General features: G+C 33.9%; 1 protein-coding gene across 2 annotated transcripts in view; it reads right to left on the reverse strand.

Annotated features, from left to right (window-relative positions):
* Nucleotides 1-4,361: 4,361 nt before the first annotated feature.
* Nucleotides 4,362-12,972, reverse strand: part of NRK (Nik related kinase) — a 130,767-nt gene continuing 122,156 nt past the window's right edge. For both annotated transcript variants that reach the window (XM_065915509.1, XM_065915510.1), the window contains 3 exons: nt 12,022-12,157; nt 9,279-9,418; nt 4,362-7,617 (listed from right to left, as the gene is read on the reverse strand). In XM_065915509.1, the coding sequence (XP_065771581.1) occupies nt 7,522-7,617; nt 9,279-9,418; nt 12,022-12,157 (372 nt within the window). In that variant the 3' untranslated portion in view covers nt 4,362-7,521. The remainder of the gene's footprint in view (nt 7,618-9,278; nt 9,419-12,021; nt 12,158-12,972) is intronic.

Consider the following 12,972-nt stretch of genomic DNA (forward strand, 5'->3'; position numbering starts at 1 on the left):
AATGTATTAAACAAATACTAACAGATCTGAAGGGAGAAATAGACAACAGTACAGAAATAGTATGGAACTCTAATATCCCATTCCCAGCAATGGACAGATCATCCAGACAAAATATAAGAAAGAAATTATTGGACTTGAACCATGCTGTATAACAGGTAGACCTAAAAGATACATATAGGACCTTCTACCAACAGCAGCAGAATATACCTTATTATCAAGAATGCATGGAATATTCTCCAGGATACATAATATAGTAGGCTACAAAACAAGTCTTAGCAAATTTAAGAAGACTGAAATCATACCAAGTGTCACTTTCAACCACAGTGGTAAGCAACTTGAAGTCAAAACCAAGAAACTGGAAAATTTACAAATACATAGAAATTAAACTACACAGTCCTGAACAACCAATGAGTCAAAAAAGAAATTAAAAGGGAAATAAAAATATATTAAAATATGAAAATGTAAAAACAACATGCTTAAACATGAGATCCTGTAAAAATAGTTCTAAGAGTTTAATCAAATTATTGAATTGTTAATTTTATCTTTAACTGTATTAGGGATGCTTTCTGTCATTATTTCTTTATATTATTTTCTGCACTACTCTCTCTTTCTCTTCTCTGTGTCTGGGACCTTGCTGAAAGTGAAACTGAAAGTTGTTTAGTCATGTCCAACTTTTTGTGACCCCATGGAGTCCATGGAATTCTCCAGGCCAGAATACTGGAGTGGGTAGCCCTTCCCTTCTCCAGGGAATCTTCCCAACCCGGGGATCAAACCCAGGTTTCCAGCATTGCAGGCAGATTATCAGCTGAGTCACTAGGGAAGCTCAAGAATATTAGAGTGGGTAGCCTATCCCTTCTCCAGTGGATCTTCCTGACCCAGGAATTGAACCAGGGTCTCCTGCATTGCAGGTGGATTTTTACTAGCTGAGCTATCCAGGAAACCCTACCAGTGACCTTGCTGGTACTCAAATGAATTAATTCAAAGATATCTACTCCAAGACCCAGAATAATAAATCTTCTAAAAACAAAAGGCAAAGGAAAAATCTTGAAAGGAGCCAGAAAGAAACAAAGTTTTACCTATACCTGATTGTAGAGCCATAGTCAACTACACTAGTGATGTAGGAGACAAATCAAGAGAGAGTGGTATCCCAGTGGCTGAGAGAGGAAATTGTTTCAAGTTGTGAGCAGTGCACAGCGTATCAGTGTTGACTTATGTAGACTATAGACCAGTGGGATACCCCAGTTTTTCTGATCCCGCAGACTTTCATGGAACCCTAATGGATAAATAATGACAGTTTAAATAAGTTTAAATTTCCTCTCAGACTGATAGAATAGGAATTGAAGTACAAATAACAATTTTTGCTTGTTTGGAATTAGTTTTTGCACATACAGGTTTGTGGAGTAAAATTCATAGATACTTTCTACTTGTCAAATGAAAGGTTTATTTCCCCAGCTTGTCATATAATGTTAATTTTACTTCTAGGGAGAAGATTTTCATTTTTGTGTAGTCTAATTTTCTTTGAACTTCATTGTATTCATTTCTCACTGTGGATTTGTGAGACTCCATGGTGTTGGATGTTTGTGTTTAGAATTTTGGAAATAGTGTTTCATTTGGCACTGCAGATGGTGATTGCAGCCATGAAATTAAAAGACACTTACTCGTTGGAAGGAAAGTTATGACCAACCTAGACAGCATATTAAAAAGTGGAGACATTACTTTGTCAACAAAGGTCTGTCTAGTCAAGGCTATGGTTTTTCCAGTGCTCATGTATGAATGTGAGAGTTGGACTATAAAGAAAGCTGAGTGCAGAAGAATTGATGCTTTTGAACTGTGGTGTTGGAGAAGACTCTTGAAAGTCCCTTGGACTGCATGGAGATCCAACCAGTCCATCCTAAAGGAGATCAGTCCTGGGTGTTCATTGGAAGGATTGATGTTGAAGCTGAAACTCCAATAATTTGGCCACCTGATGGGAAGAACTGACTCATTTGAAAAGACCCTGATGCTGGGAAAGATTGAGGGCAGGAGGAGAAGGGGATGACATAGGATGAGATGGTTGGATGGCATCACCGACTCAATGGGCCTGGGTTTGGGTAGACTCTGGAAGTTGGTAATGGACAAGAGGCCTGGCATGCTGCGTGCAGTTCATGGGGTCACAAACCGTAGGACATGACTGAGTGACTGAACTGAACTGAACTGAGCAAATCAGACACATTCCTTCATCATCTATAAAAGTACCTTTGGGGAATGCCTAGAATTTGGTATATCGGTTTATGGGAACATAATTTAAACTTTTGGGATCAAAATTACATTGACATGCTTTGGTGATCCTTAAATATGTCTCAGGATGCTGCAACATTGAGTTGTTCTTGTGAAAAAAGAATCGCATTCAAACCAAATGTTTGTACAAAAAAACAAGTTAGACTTGTTTTTTGTGCTGTTTTATTAAATGACCTTTGTCATTTCTCATGATCCTTGGTTAATTACTAAAGGGGCATAGTGGTCCCTTATGTGTTGCTTTTAAAGGTAAACAAAACCTTAAAAGACACTATTTTAGTCTACCCTTTGTTTCACTTCAGGTTTACAGGGTAAAGTCATGTGAAGTTACCCCACAGGTCATTACCCTTTGGTCACCAGAACCCGGATGGTACTTTGATGAAAGAATTGAATTTGCCAGTCTTAATTTTAGGCTGTTGTAAATTAAATAGCACTAAACACAAAGAAAAATAATGCTTATTTTTCTTTTCAACTAATATTTTTATTGAGTCTTTGCTGTATAAGTACCAAATGAACCACTTGGACATATGGGATGGCAACATAGGAAAAAGTTAATCCTAACCTGATTTTATATTTATCTACAAAGTAGGCTGTATACTAGCTTCTGAAAAGATAGAATCCAGTATATTCCCTTAGGAACTATTTTTTTTTGTATCAGTTGACATGGTTATTAATAACATAAAATGCGATATTTACAATATTTTTTGAAACATGTTTGGCCTTTATTATATTAGCTGTTTATTAAAAAGTAGCCAACCTGAATATCCTTAGGAGAAGGTTGAAGGACTTATAAGGAAAAAAGTGTTATTATATTGGAAAAAGATTAGTAGACTTGCAGTGTTAGAGTCTGTAAACCCACTGCTCCCTTTGAGAATGATGAAGTTACTAACAGCGATTTCTTTTCACGACCTACCATATCCCCTCCTTTGGTAAAGTGTTCCCAGGATAATGCCATTTTTCAGTCTTGGGGGTGTTACCCTGACCATTCTTATTCCAATCTGTGTTGATGTTATTATTCCTTGGCTCATAACAGTGTCTTTTAAAGTAGTAGAAGTCTGTGGGACCTATGTATCAAGCTGAATGAGTCAATTTAATTATAATGAAGTACTTTAAATTTAGCCTATAAAAGCCTGAGCAAGCATGCCGTGTACAGGTAACACAACTTCAGAATGCCTGGACATACTTGACAAATTAGGGCCATACCAACTGGCACTAACAGTTAAGTCTGATGAATCTCTCTCCAAAGTGTTCTGAGACAATAGCATCTTCATAGAACCATTCCTCTAGTGCTTTTGTGATCTGCTGAGAGAAGTGCTATTCCTCTTCTGATCCCAGCTGAAGGACTCAAATCTTTCATGTTTGCTCTATCTTCCATTTTCTACCATCACTCCACACTAAACCTTTTCTTGAATATCAATAAACTATAAATATTTTTTACAATATTTATTTACTTGTTTACTGACTGTGGTGGATCTTCGTTACTGTGCGCAGGCTGTATGTAGTTGTGGTGCTTGGGCTTCTCGTTGTGGTGGCTCCTCTTGTTACAGAGCATGGGCTCTAGGCACAGGGCTCAGTAGATGTGGCTCACAAGCTCTAAAGCGCTGGCTCAGTAGCTGTGGCCCTTGGGCTTAGTTGCTCTGTGGCAAGGCAGATTCTTAACCACTGAACCACCAGGGAAGCCCTGATCTATAAATATTCACTACTCTCTTTGGATAAAGTGTTTACTCTTTGGGATGGGAAGGAAGTCAACATTAAAACTTGCTCAGGTTTTACCCTTGCTCATACCCCATGAGTCTGTGTAAAATTCCACACATTTAGACGAAAATTATTAGTTTTTAATTACACTACTGCACAACCCAGAAACATTTGAGTCCAATTAATATACCCTTCCTTCGCTAGAATTCCTATGGAACAATGGGTAGAACCCCTAACACCTTCTAATCAGTGCATTATTACATACTTTAAGGAAATGAATAATCCTTGAATGAGTCTTAATTCTGAAGTATGAGATGAGTATAGTTCAAATAATGACATCAATCAGTACATTTAAAAATTTTTATTTTTAGAGATTGAACAATGATTCATTGCAATTTTTCTGAATAAACAATTAGCAGTCTCAAAGATTGTTTCAATAAATTTTAACATTAGAGCACAGATTGCATACAAATTGATTTTAAATATGCACAGTTTTGAAAATAACTGAAGAGAACTTAAAAGATCCAATGACATCAATCAATACATTTAAAATTTTTTTAGAGATTGAACAATGATTCATTGTAGATTTTCTGATGAAACAATTAGCAGTCTCAAAGATTGTTTCTATAAAATTTAAAATTAGAACACAGATTGAATACAAATCGATTTAAATAGGCAGTTTTGAAAAGAAATGAAGAGTACTTAAAAGATCCCATTGAATTCATGTGGCATTATTCCTAGTTTAATCGATAGTGTCTCAATTAAGTAAGTCCTGGCAGAAAACACTTATTGATTAATTATCTAGAAACTGGTAGCACTACAATATTAAAATTTATGCATTCAAATGGTTTGTGTGTGTGCTTGTGTGTATGCATGAATGATTTGTGCTTTGCCTAATCTACTATCTTAACGATTATCCTTTCTGTTTCCTGAGGTTCTTAACCTTACTTCAGAAGACCTAATCACACTGAACTTTTCTTGTCAGTTCTTTGCATATATCACATTTCTAGTTTTCAATGATTTCTTCTATTTAGGACAAGGGCTTTGGTGTAAAAGTTAAAGTACACTAAAATTAACTGTACTCTGTCCCAATGCTACTCACAAGCTGCCAGAACTTTCATGCTTCAACTTAGAGGACTTGGGAATTTGGCTTTCCAGGAATCCCTGTCAATGTTTCTGTCTTGGGTCAGGGCTCCTAGGTGCTGCTGCTACAAGGTGAGGTGTAGTTACAATTTTTTCTTTACTATGCACTGACTATGAAATGCAATTGCTTCTTCATTTTCTTATTTCAGCTGGCAAAGGATGTAAAAATTCCAGATGGATTAAACATCTAAATTGGAAATATTCATTACCTACAAATGACTATTTTCAGTCCTTCCTAAGCTGGCTATCCAACATCTAATCTTCCTTCTTAGTATGTGCCTAACTTCCTTTCCTCATTAACACCTTATCATTTAAAGCTCAATTATACAATTGCAATCTCTCTTGCTTATTTACTTTGGGACACCTCTGTAGATGCAGTTCACTACTGTGTATATTTGCTAGAATGACAGCCACAGAACACAATGGGAGTTGACTTCCTAAAATAGTTTACTGTCTTACTGTGTTAAAAATATGATTTAAGATAAAACTTATTTTTGAACCTTAACTGAGTAAATATTATGAAGAAAAAAATGAATTTTTAAAAGATTTGATTCTACACACTACTTAAATGAGAGAATTTTCTGAAATTCAAACATAGCAAGCTCCATTTGCTCAGCAATGAGGTACTTGCACAAAGTTCCCCATGGCCTTTTTGGTGTACAAATTAAAAAGGAAGACTAATTCTAAGGAAATAATTTGACATAAAAGTTTGTTTTCTCTTTAAACTACTGCATTTAAAAAGTTATTTGAGTTGTAAACACTCAAGGATAAGCCAGTTTTAAGATCACATTATTGTGTCACAGTAACAAATGCGAATCACATTTATCTTTAATTCATGGATTCAGGTTCTCCTAAATTCTCATTATTGAGCTACTACATTCTTGATAAAAGTTATTAGGAAAATCCAAATCATCATTCCTGGCACCTAGGTGTCAAGAAATAGTGTGCTATTATGAAATCACTCATAGTCAGCTGCTTTTGTATTTTGGTTAACCAGGTAGTTTGAAAATTATTATCCCACTAGCACTGTCTTCAGATTTTAGAAGCAGAACTAGAGGAATTATAGTGAGGTATACTTTGTGGTAGTTCTGTTGCTTCTTTATTGCCCCAGAACTAACCATGGTATTGAGGACGGATATGCAGAAATGATGCTTTTCACCAGGTAGCAATTACCATAGGTGACCAAATGCCACCTATCTATGGCGTCTATAATATATAGGGGTGATGGACTAGCATGATTTTTTTCACTGCTATAAATTTGCAGACCTGGGTATTTGATGAAAGTTGCATTTTTTTCCAAATCTTTCCTTTTAATCTATTACCTTAAGTCCCTACATGTGGACTTACCACTTTTAGATTAATTTCTGATTTTACAGAAACAGAACCATGAAAAACACAAGTATTAGGGTCAAAACTTTTTGCTGTTTTATTTTGTTATTTTTGCTTAATAACTGGAGGGAAGTTTTTCTATAGTTTAATCTGGGATCAGGAAAATACTTAAAGCTGTCTGATACAGACATTGTTGGCCAGATAAGAATTTTGATAAATCAACCAATCTGTTTTTGGGATAGAACTTGACGCCTACTTTAAAGTATTAAAAAAAATACAACTTATTCTACAGTACATATGTATAGGAGTTCAGTCCTGTAATCAGGCTTGCAAGTGTATTATTTGGTGGTTCTTAAAAATAGCTATTGCACATCTTTGGGGTTTCTGAGGAAAATCAATCATTTTAGGCTTTCTTCCTTTCTCCCTGTCAGGAGAAAACCCCCTTAACATGGGATGAAAAGAACACAACTGGTCTCTAACTGTGGGCTTAACTGTCATGGAGCAATGAGGAAAAAGGGTGGCCTTCCCCCCTTTATCACTGTATTTTCTCCAGGTATGTAGGTTGTTCAGCCTTAGGTCTGGTTTATACCTAGTCCTTATTATTTTCATTTCATAATCTAACCTTTGGTTCTTTCTAGGACTTGGCAAATCTGTATATGGTTTGTTGCTATTTTGATTTTTTTCTGGGGAAAAAAAAAAACCCTCATTCAGGGGCAACTCTTTTGAAAGCTGTTTGGAATCTAACTCATTACAGGTTTCTTAACTCCATGTTGTAAAATCCGAATACAGGTACTGTCCAAACTGTCCAAAGAGTAATATTTGAATTCACAGTAACAAAAGTTACAAAGTTTGTGCAAAAGATATTGTACACCATTGGAGTACATAGAGCTTGCTATAGTTAATTTTATATATAAAGCTGCATTTCTCATTAAAACTATTCTGTGCTACATTAAAAGTAAAGTATCTGATTAAATTTTTCCCTACCAGTAAAAGTGAATGCTCATTTAATCTCAGAAATTTAAAAATGCAAATTGCATATTTGTGATGCTTGTAATCAGTATAATAAATCATTGGAAACTTTTAAACACCATAACTGCTTTGGAGCTCTTCAAGTTTTCCAAGGGTCATGAAGTAAACCCGGCTGTGACGATTGCGCAGGATAGAGGTAAAGAATAGCTTTAAAAAGAGAGAAAGAGACAACATCAGTAAATATTTAATAAACTGTAACCTGATATTTGATAGGTACAACTATAATTTCAATTTATCTGCTATCAATCAATTTCAGAAAGAGATTTCCCTCAAGTATACAAATTCAAATGAGTATGGAGCCAAAATTATAATTTAAAAAGTACTTTTTATCATATTCTATATGACTGTATTTCATATAGTTTAAATAAAATTAAGTTTTTGTAGGTGACATTTATCTGCTAAAGTTCTTGATTGGTTTCATTAACAATTTTCCTTTTCTATTTTTTAAAAATCTACTTTTGCTCAAGTCAGCTTTCCTTTTAATATATGGAAAATATCACATTATTTAGATGTAGTTCACACTGTGGCTGGTGCTTAAGTGGCCATTGAAATTTTCTATTTGGTATAATTTTCTATTTCAATGTAATAGACTGACATCAATACATTGATATTATCAGCTAAACCTTAGAGAGGTTTATGAGACTTAGAGAGGAATATGTTGTGCAAATATGGTCTGTGCCATAAAGAAAATCAGGACAGTACAAGAATATAAATAGCAAACAGAAGCATCCTTGTTAGGACCAAGGTTTTCAACATCCACAATGGATATACTTAGGAAGGTGTGTGACGTAATGATGAAAACAACACTAGCTACCCTTGACTTAACACATTTTATGTGCCAGGCTGTTGACCTGTGAGATGCTTATTATGTATACATTATTGATAATTTTCAGAATTGTTCCAAGTTATTAATATTCCCATTTTTTAGATGAAGAAACTAAGGTTCAGAAAAACTAGTCAAACTCCCAGGTTCTCACATGTAGTTAGAGCTGGCACTGCATCCTAGATGTACCTGATCTCAATCATTGGTTCTTGCCATTATCTCTCTTTATATTATAAACCAGTACCTTTTATTGATGCCCAGTGCTTTACCCTGTTGGTTCTGATAATTCAAATCCTCTTAAATTTCTTATAAATGTGAATGCTTCCTAGTCTTATTCAAATTATTTTTTCATGCTATTATTTCTCACAACATGTAGGGACTGTTCTGATATCATACAATTCATTTTTTCCATATAAACTATCTGAATTGGTTAAAATTGATCACATTACAGAAATAACTGCCAAATATTGATTTCCTTTTTCTTTTCTGTAAAGTGGACCTGATTTACGAAGATTAAGTATGACAGCCTCTAAAGTATTTAGCACAAACTCTACTATATGATTAGGTGTTCAACATACATAATTAAATTTTTCCTTCTTCTGTTATTGGATTATGTTGAAAACTATAAAAAGCAGACCTACTCAAGCATTATCTTTCAAAATGTCATATTAATATGAACATGAAAAGAACTACACATCACAGGCAATAATGGAATTTGTAACAAATAGAGGCTAAGTTTTGTTTTGAACACAATTAGAATTTTTACATTTTTGAAAATGATTTCTCTTGAAACCAAATTTCAGCATTTACCAAATCAATGTTTCTAATGCAAATTGCAAATTTATTTTTATTATATTATTAAGATGTCAATTTGGGAAATATAACATAAATATATTTATAGCCAGAAAGAAAACAATATAAATTTCCTCAGTTAATTTTCATTGCTTGCTTTACTTTTGCCCTAACTGGGGTATGTAAACTATACCTTGTCACCTCGGGCACACAGAAATCTCAGCTTCTTAATTGATCTGCGCTTCAGTTCACTTTCCAGAACCCTTGACTGCAAAGAGCGGACTTCCATGGCCTTTTGGCCCCACCCTGTGGTTCTCTGAGAACACTCAAAAGCTACAATAAAAAATTTAAAAATCAGAAAAACACAAAATATTTCTGCCAGTGATGGAAAATTATAACTACAGCTAATGTTTGATTATTAAGAGGGACATTATTACAGTTTGGATTAATACATTCTTATTTTCCTCCTTCTAAGTCAGTAGTTTGGCCATTATGCTGCTCAACAGAATGTTCAAGCTAGCTATGTACTCTCATCATTGTGATCAACTATTCACCATAGTGAATAACTAGATCTAAGTTAATTTTTGTATTTACATTCTCCAACACCACAAAAAAAGCTAAAGGTTAATATTAACCTCTTTGTAGAAAATCAAATCTAGCCACAGTCATTCTTTATTTTATAATCTAGTTGGGGTACAACATAAGTGACATGTGCTTAAGTGACATACATGGAAACCTAACTCTTCAAAATTAAAACTGTTAAAAAATGACTTGCTAAAATAATGAATTTAGCAACTCTAATGTAATTCAATTAAGTACCATGTTATAAACAGAACTAAAACTAATTTGACACTGTTAAGCCTTTTCTTGCTTAGGAAATTTTTATTAAGATTAAAACTTTTGGGCCCTGCTTTATATTATTCAGTGACAATAAAGATTATGACAACTGCTTTAAAACAGAAAACCTAGTTATGTAAATAGCCATATAGTCAGCTGACACTGTAAGGTATTTTCTGACAAGGTGAGCAGTATTTTTTTCAACAACTGCATACAGCAAAATTTATAAACTTCATGCACAGTCTACTTGCTGAGTTCAAGTACACAGTTCATATGGCATTAAATAATTTCTACCTTGATTCTAAAGCACATTAATTTGCTATTTAACCTAGCTACTGAGCTAGCTTATATATGAGATAGAATCCAATGATTTAGTTGGGAATGCTTAATGATACTTGCTATGATTGTTGCATTTCTATATATTTGTTTGAAAATCTAAAGCAATGATCTTATTAGTGAAAACATTCATTATACCTAAAGGAAATGTAAAATTTAGATTGGGGAAATCTGGATCTGGGTTAGTTTTAAATTAAAAAAGAAGTTGCATTTAGACAAAAAAGAGAGCAAGTGATTTCCTTAATATTAGAGTTATAAAGCAATCTTTACATGCTCTCAAATTACCCTTAATACACAGACCAAAATATCTTCTCATAGTACTCTAATTTATTTTACATATAGAGAGATGCTTTTCAATTTTAGTTACCTAAAATAGCTCTGTTTTAGGTTGGAAGTTGTCTTGCCTAAGGACAAGAACTGTAACAGATGACTTAAGATCTTTTTGATTCCTATCATTGTTTAGTGGCATAAATATAGGGGTTACATTTCCCATTTGAGCTAAATTTCCTTATTCTAATTTCTGATTAATAAATTGATCACAACCACTCTAAAGGTTAGAACAAGGCATTATTTTCTGTTTCTTTTGCCCCAGACCTGTCAATATATTGATAGCATTCACAGAATAGTTTTAAACCCTCTGTTGAGTTCTTACCTTTTGAAGGAATTGGAGGTTGTCAGGACACTCCTTAACACTATGTATGCAAAAAGAAAGGATTCTGCAGATGCAATGCAATGTGCCATCATCCATAGTGAAAAAATGTCCATTAAAAAAGCTCTTTCAAATTGGTCCTTAAAGTCACATGTGGATCACATTTAGCCGTTTTATAGAGATTTCAGAAGCTTCTAACTTTTTATTGATAAACTACTTTTCTCTCTGCCTCTCTTATCTTTATGTCTTCTTCCTTTCCTTCCTCCCTCCATCTCTCTCTCCCCATCTCCTTCTCCCTTTTCCTTTATTTGCTTCATTAAACTTATCCTCCTTTCAGGGACATTTCAACCAAATCATTCTACTCTAGTATTTTTGCTGTTTATATGCATTAGTCTGTTTCCTATTTAGAATTATCTCTGTAGTCATCAAGCCTTAGAGACATGTATGAGAGATTCAATTTATTCAGATTTCCCAGATTGGTAGTCCTGTGTTGGTCAGGAATAAAAAAAAATCCTGGTCTAATGAAGATGAAAAGGTAGTTTTCTTTGTGTTGCCATCTGGGTAGTACCTAAGAGCATTTCAGTCAGTCATATTTATCTCTTTTGTAAATGAAGGATGATGAACTCTTAGTGACAAGCAGTGAGTCACATATGCAGTTTTGTATTTGATTCTTCACAGGAATATTACTGGCTAAACAGAACACTATTGACTGTACAAAATGGAAATATTTTGCTCCTCTCTTATACTAGTTGGCACTCTCCTAAGATAAAGGTAAACCCCCCAAATCAGTATTATGGAATGAAGCATTTTCAACATCTGTGTAAAATCTGCAAGCAAAAGGAGTTAAAATAAAATGATAGATTATTATGGAAAAGAATCACTTTCCTATTTTAATTACATGATTATTGAAAATGAACTACTAAGACAGCCCAAATCAGTCTCTTTGTGGTAGCCTTGTGAAATCATTAAGCATAAGAAAAACATATACATTATCTTACAAGGGAATAAGTATGCAGGACTCCAAATTAACCCTAGATGCCTTGAGAAAAAGTGACACTTCAGGAAATAGAAACTTTTCTGGGATCATCTGAAAGGAGAAAAATTTTCCACATACCTATGGAGGATGGTATGTCTTTCCACACATCAAGGATCTTCTTGAAGAGTTGTTCATTTGCTTCCACGGAAAGGGCTTCAGCATTGAAGGTGAGCATCATGCCAATTCCCAAGGAATCAGGTAAAATGATGATATTCTGTGGTATAATAATTTCCAGGGGCTGGAATTATGTTTCATAAGGATTTATATGTCCAACATTTTATCACTACTACTTTAATAGAAGCAGCTTGGCTGAACAATAAAGACCAAAGAGGGGTTTAAAGTACAGAGAGGAGAGAAATTTCTGTTTTAGTACTAAACAGCATGCTATCCAACACTTGAGAAGAGCTTTCCCTATGTCATAAGGTTGTTACTTTTTAATATTCTCCTATATTTTAGGAGAAAAATCTTGTATGTAAAAAGCTGAATATATTTCTAACAGAGAAATCTGTTGAAATTTCACTAAGCATTATGTATAATGATAGAAGAAACATCACTTATTTGATTTCAGATTCATTTTAGCACATTAATGAATACTAAATTTAGTAAGGAATGAACCAAGTAACAAATACAAAATCACTGGTTCTCAACCAATTCATTCAAAGCAGAAATAGAAAATTAAAATAGCTTGAGCTTAAATATTTACAAGGAACAGCTTTATAATATTTTTCACTGCTTGAAATGTAACAGTCATCCTCCCTTCAAAAAAAGTATAGAATTTATTATCCAATTTACATAACCTTAAAATATCTTGAATTCAGAGAGCTATTAGGTGATGAAATATTAAGAAATATCTAAGAATTTCCAAATTTCATGATGCATAAAAAATGTGACAAAACTTGCCCAAACTATAGATATTGTCACATTAATCATATTTCCCTTAAAAATGAACAATCAATTCCTCTTATCATGTCTCCAATTTAGCAATTTAAGGGAAAAAAAATGTCAGAAACTATACTTGCCAAACCCAGT

The sequence above is a fragment of the Muntiacus reevesi genome, chromosome X (genome assembly GCF_963930625.1).
Source record: "Muntiacus reevesi chromosome X, mMunRee1.1, whole genome shotgun sequence".
Taxonomy (NCBI): domain Eukaryota; kingdom Metazoa; phylum Chordata; class Mammalia; order Artiodactyla; family Cervidae; genus Muntiacus; species Muntiacus reevesi.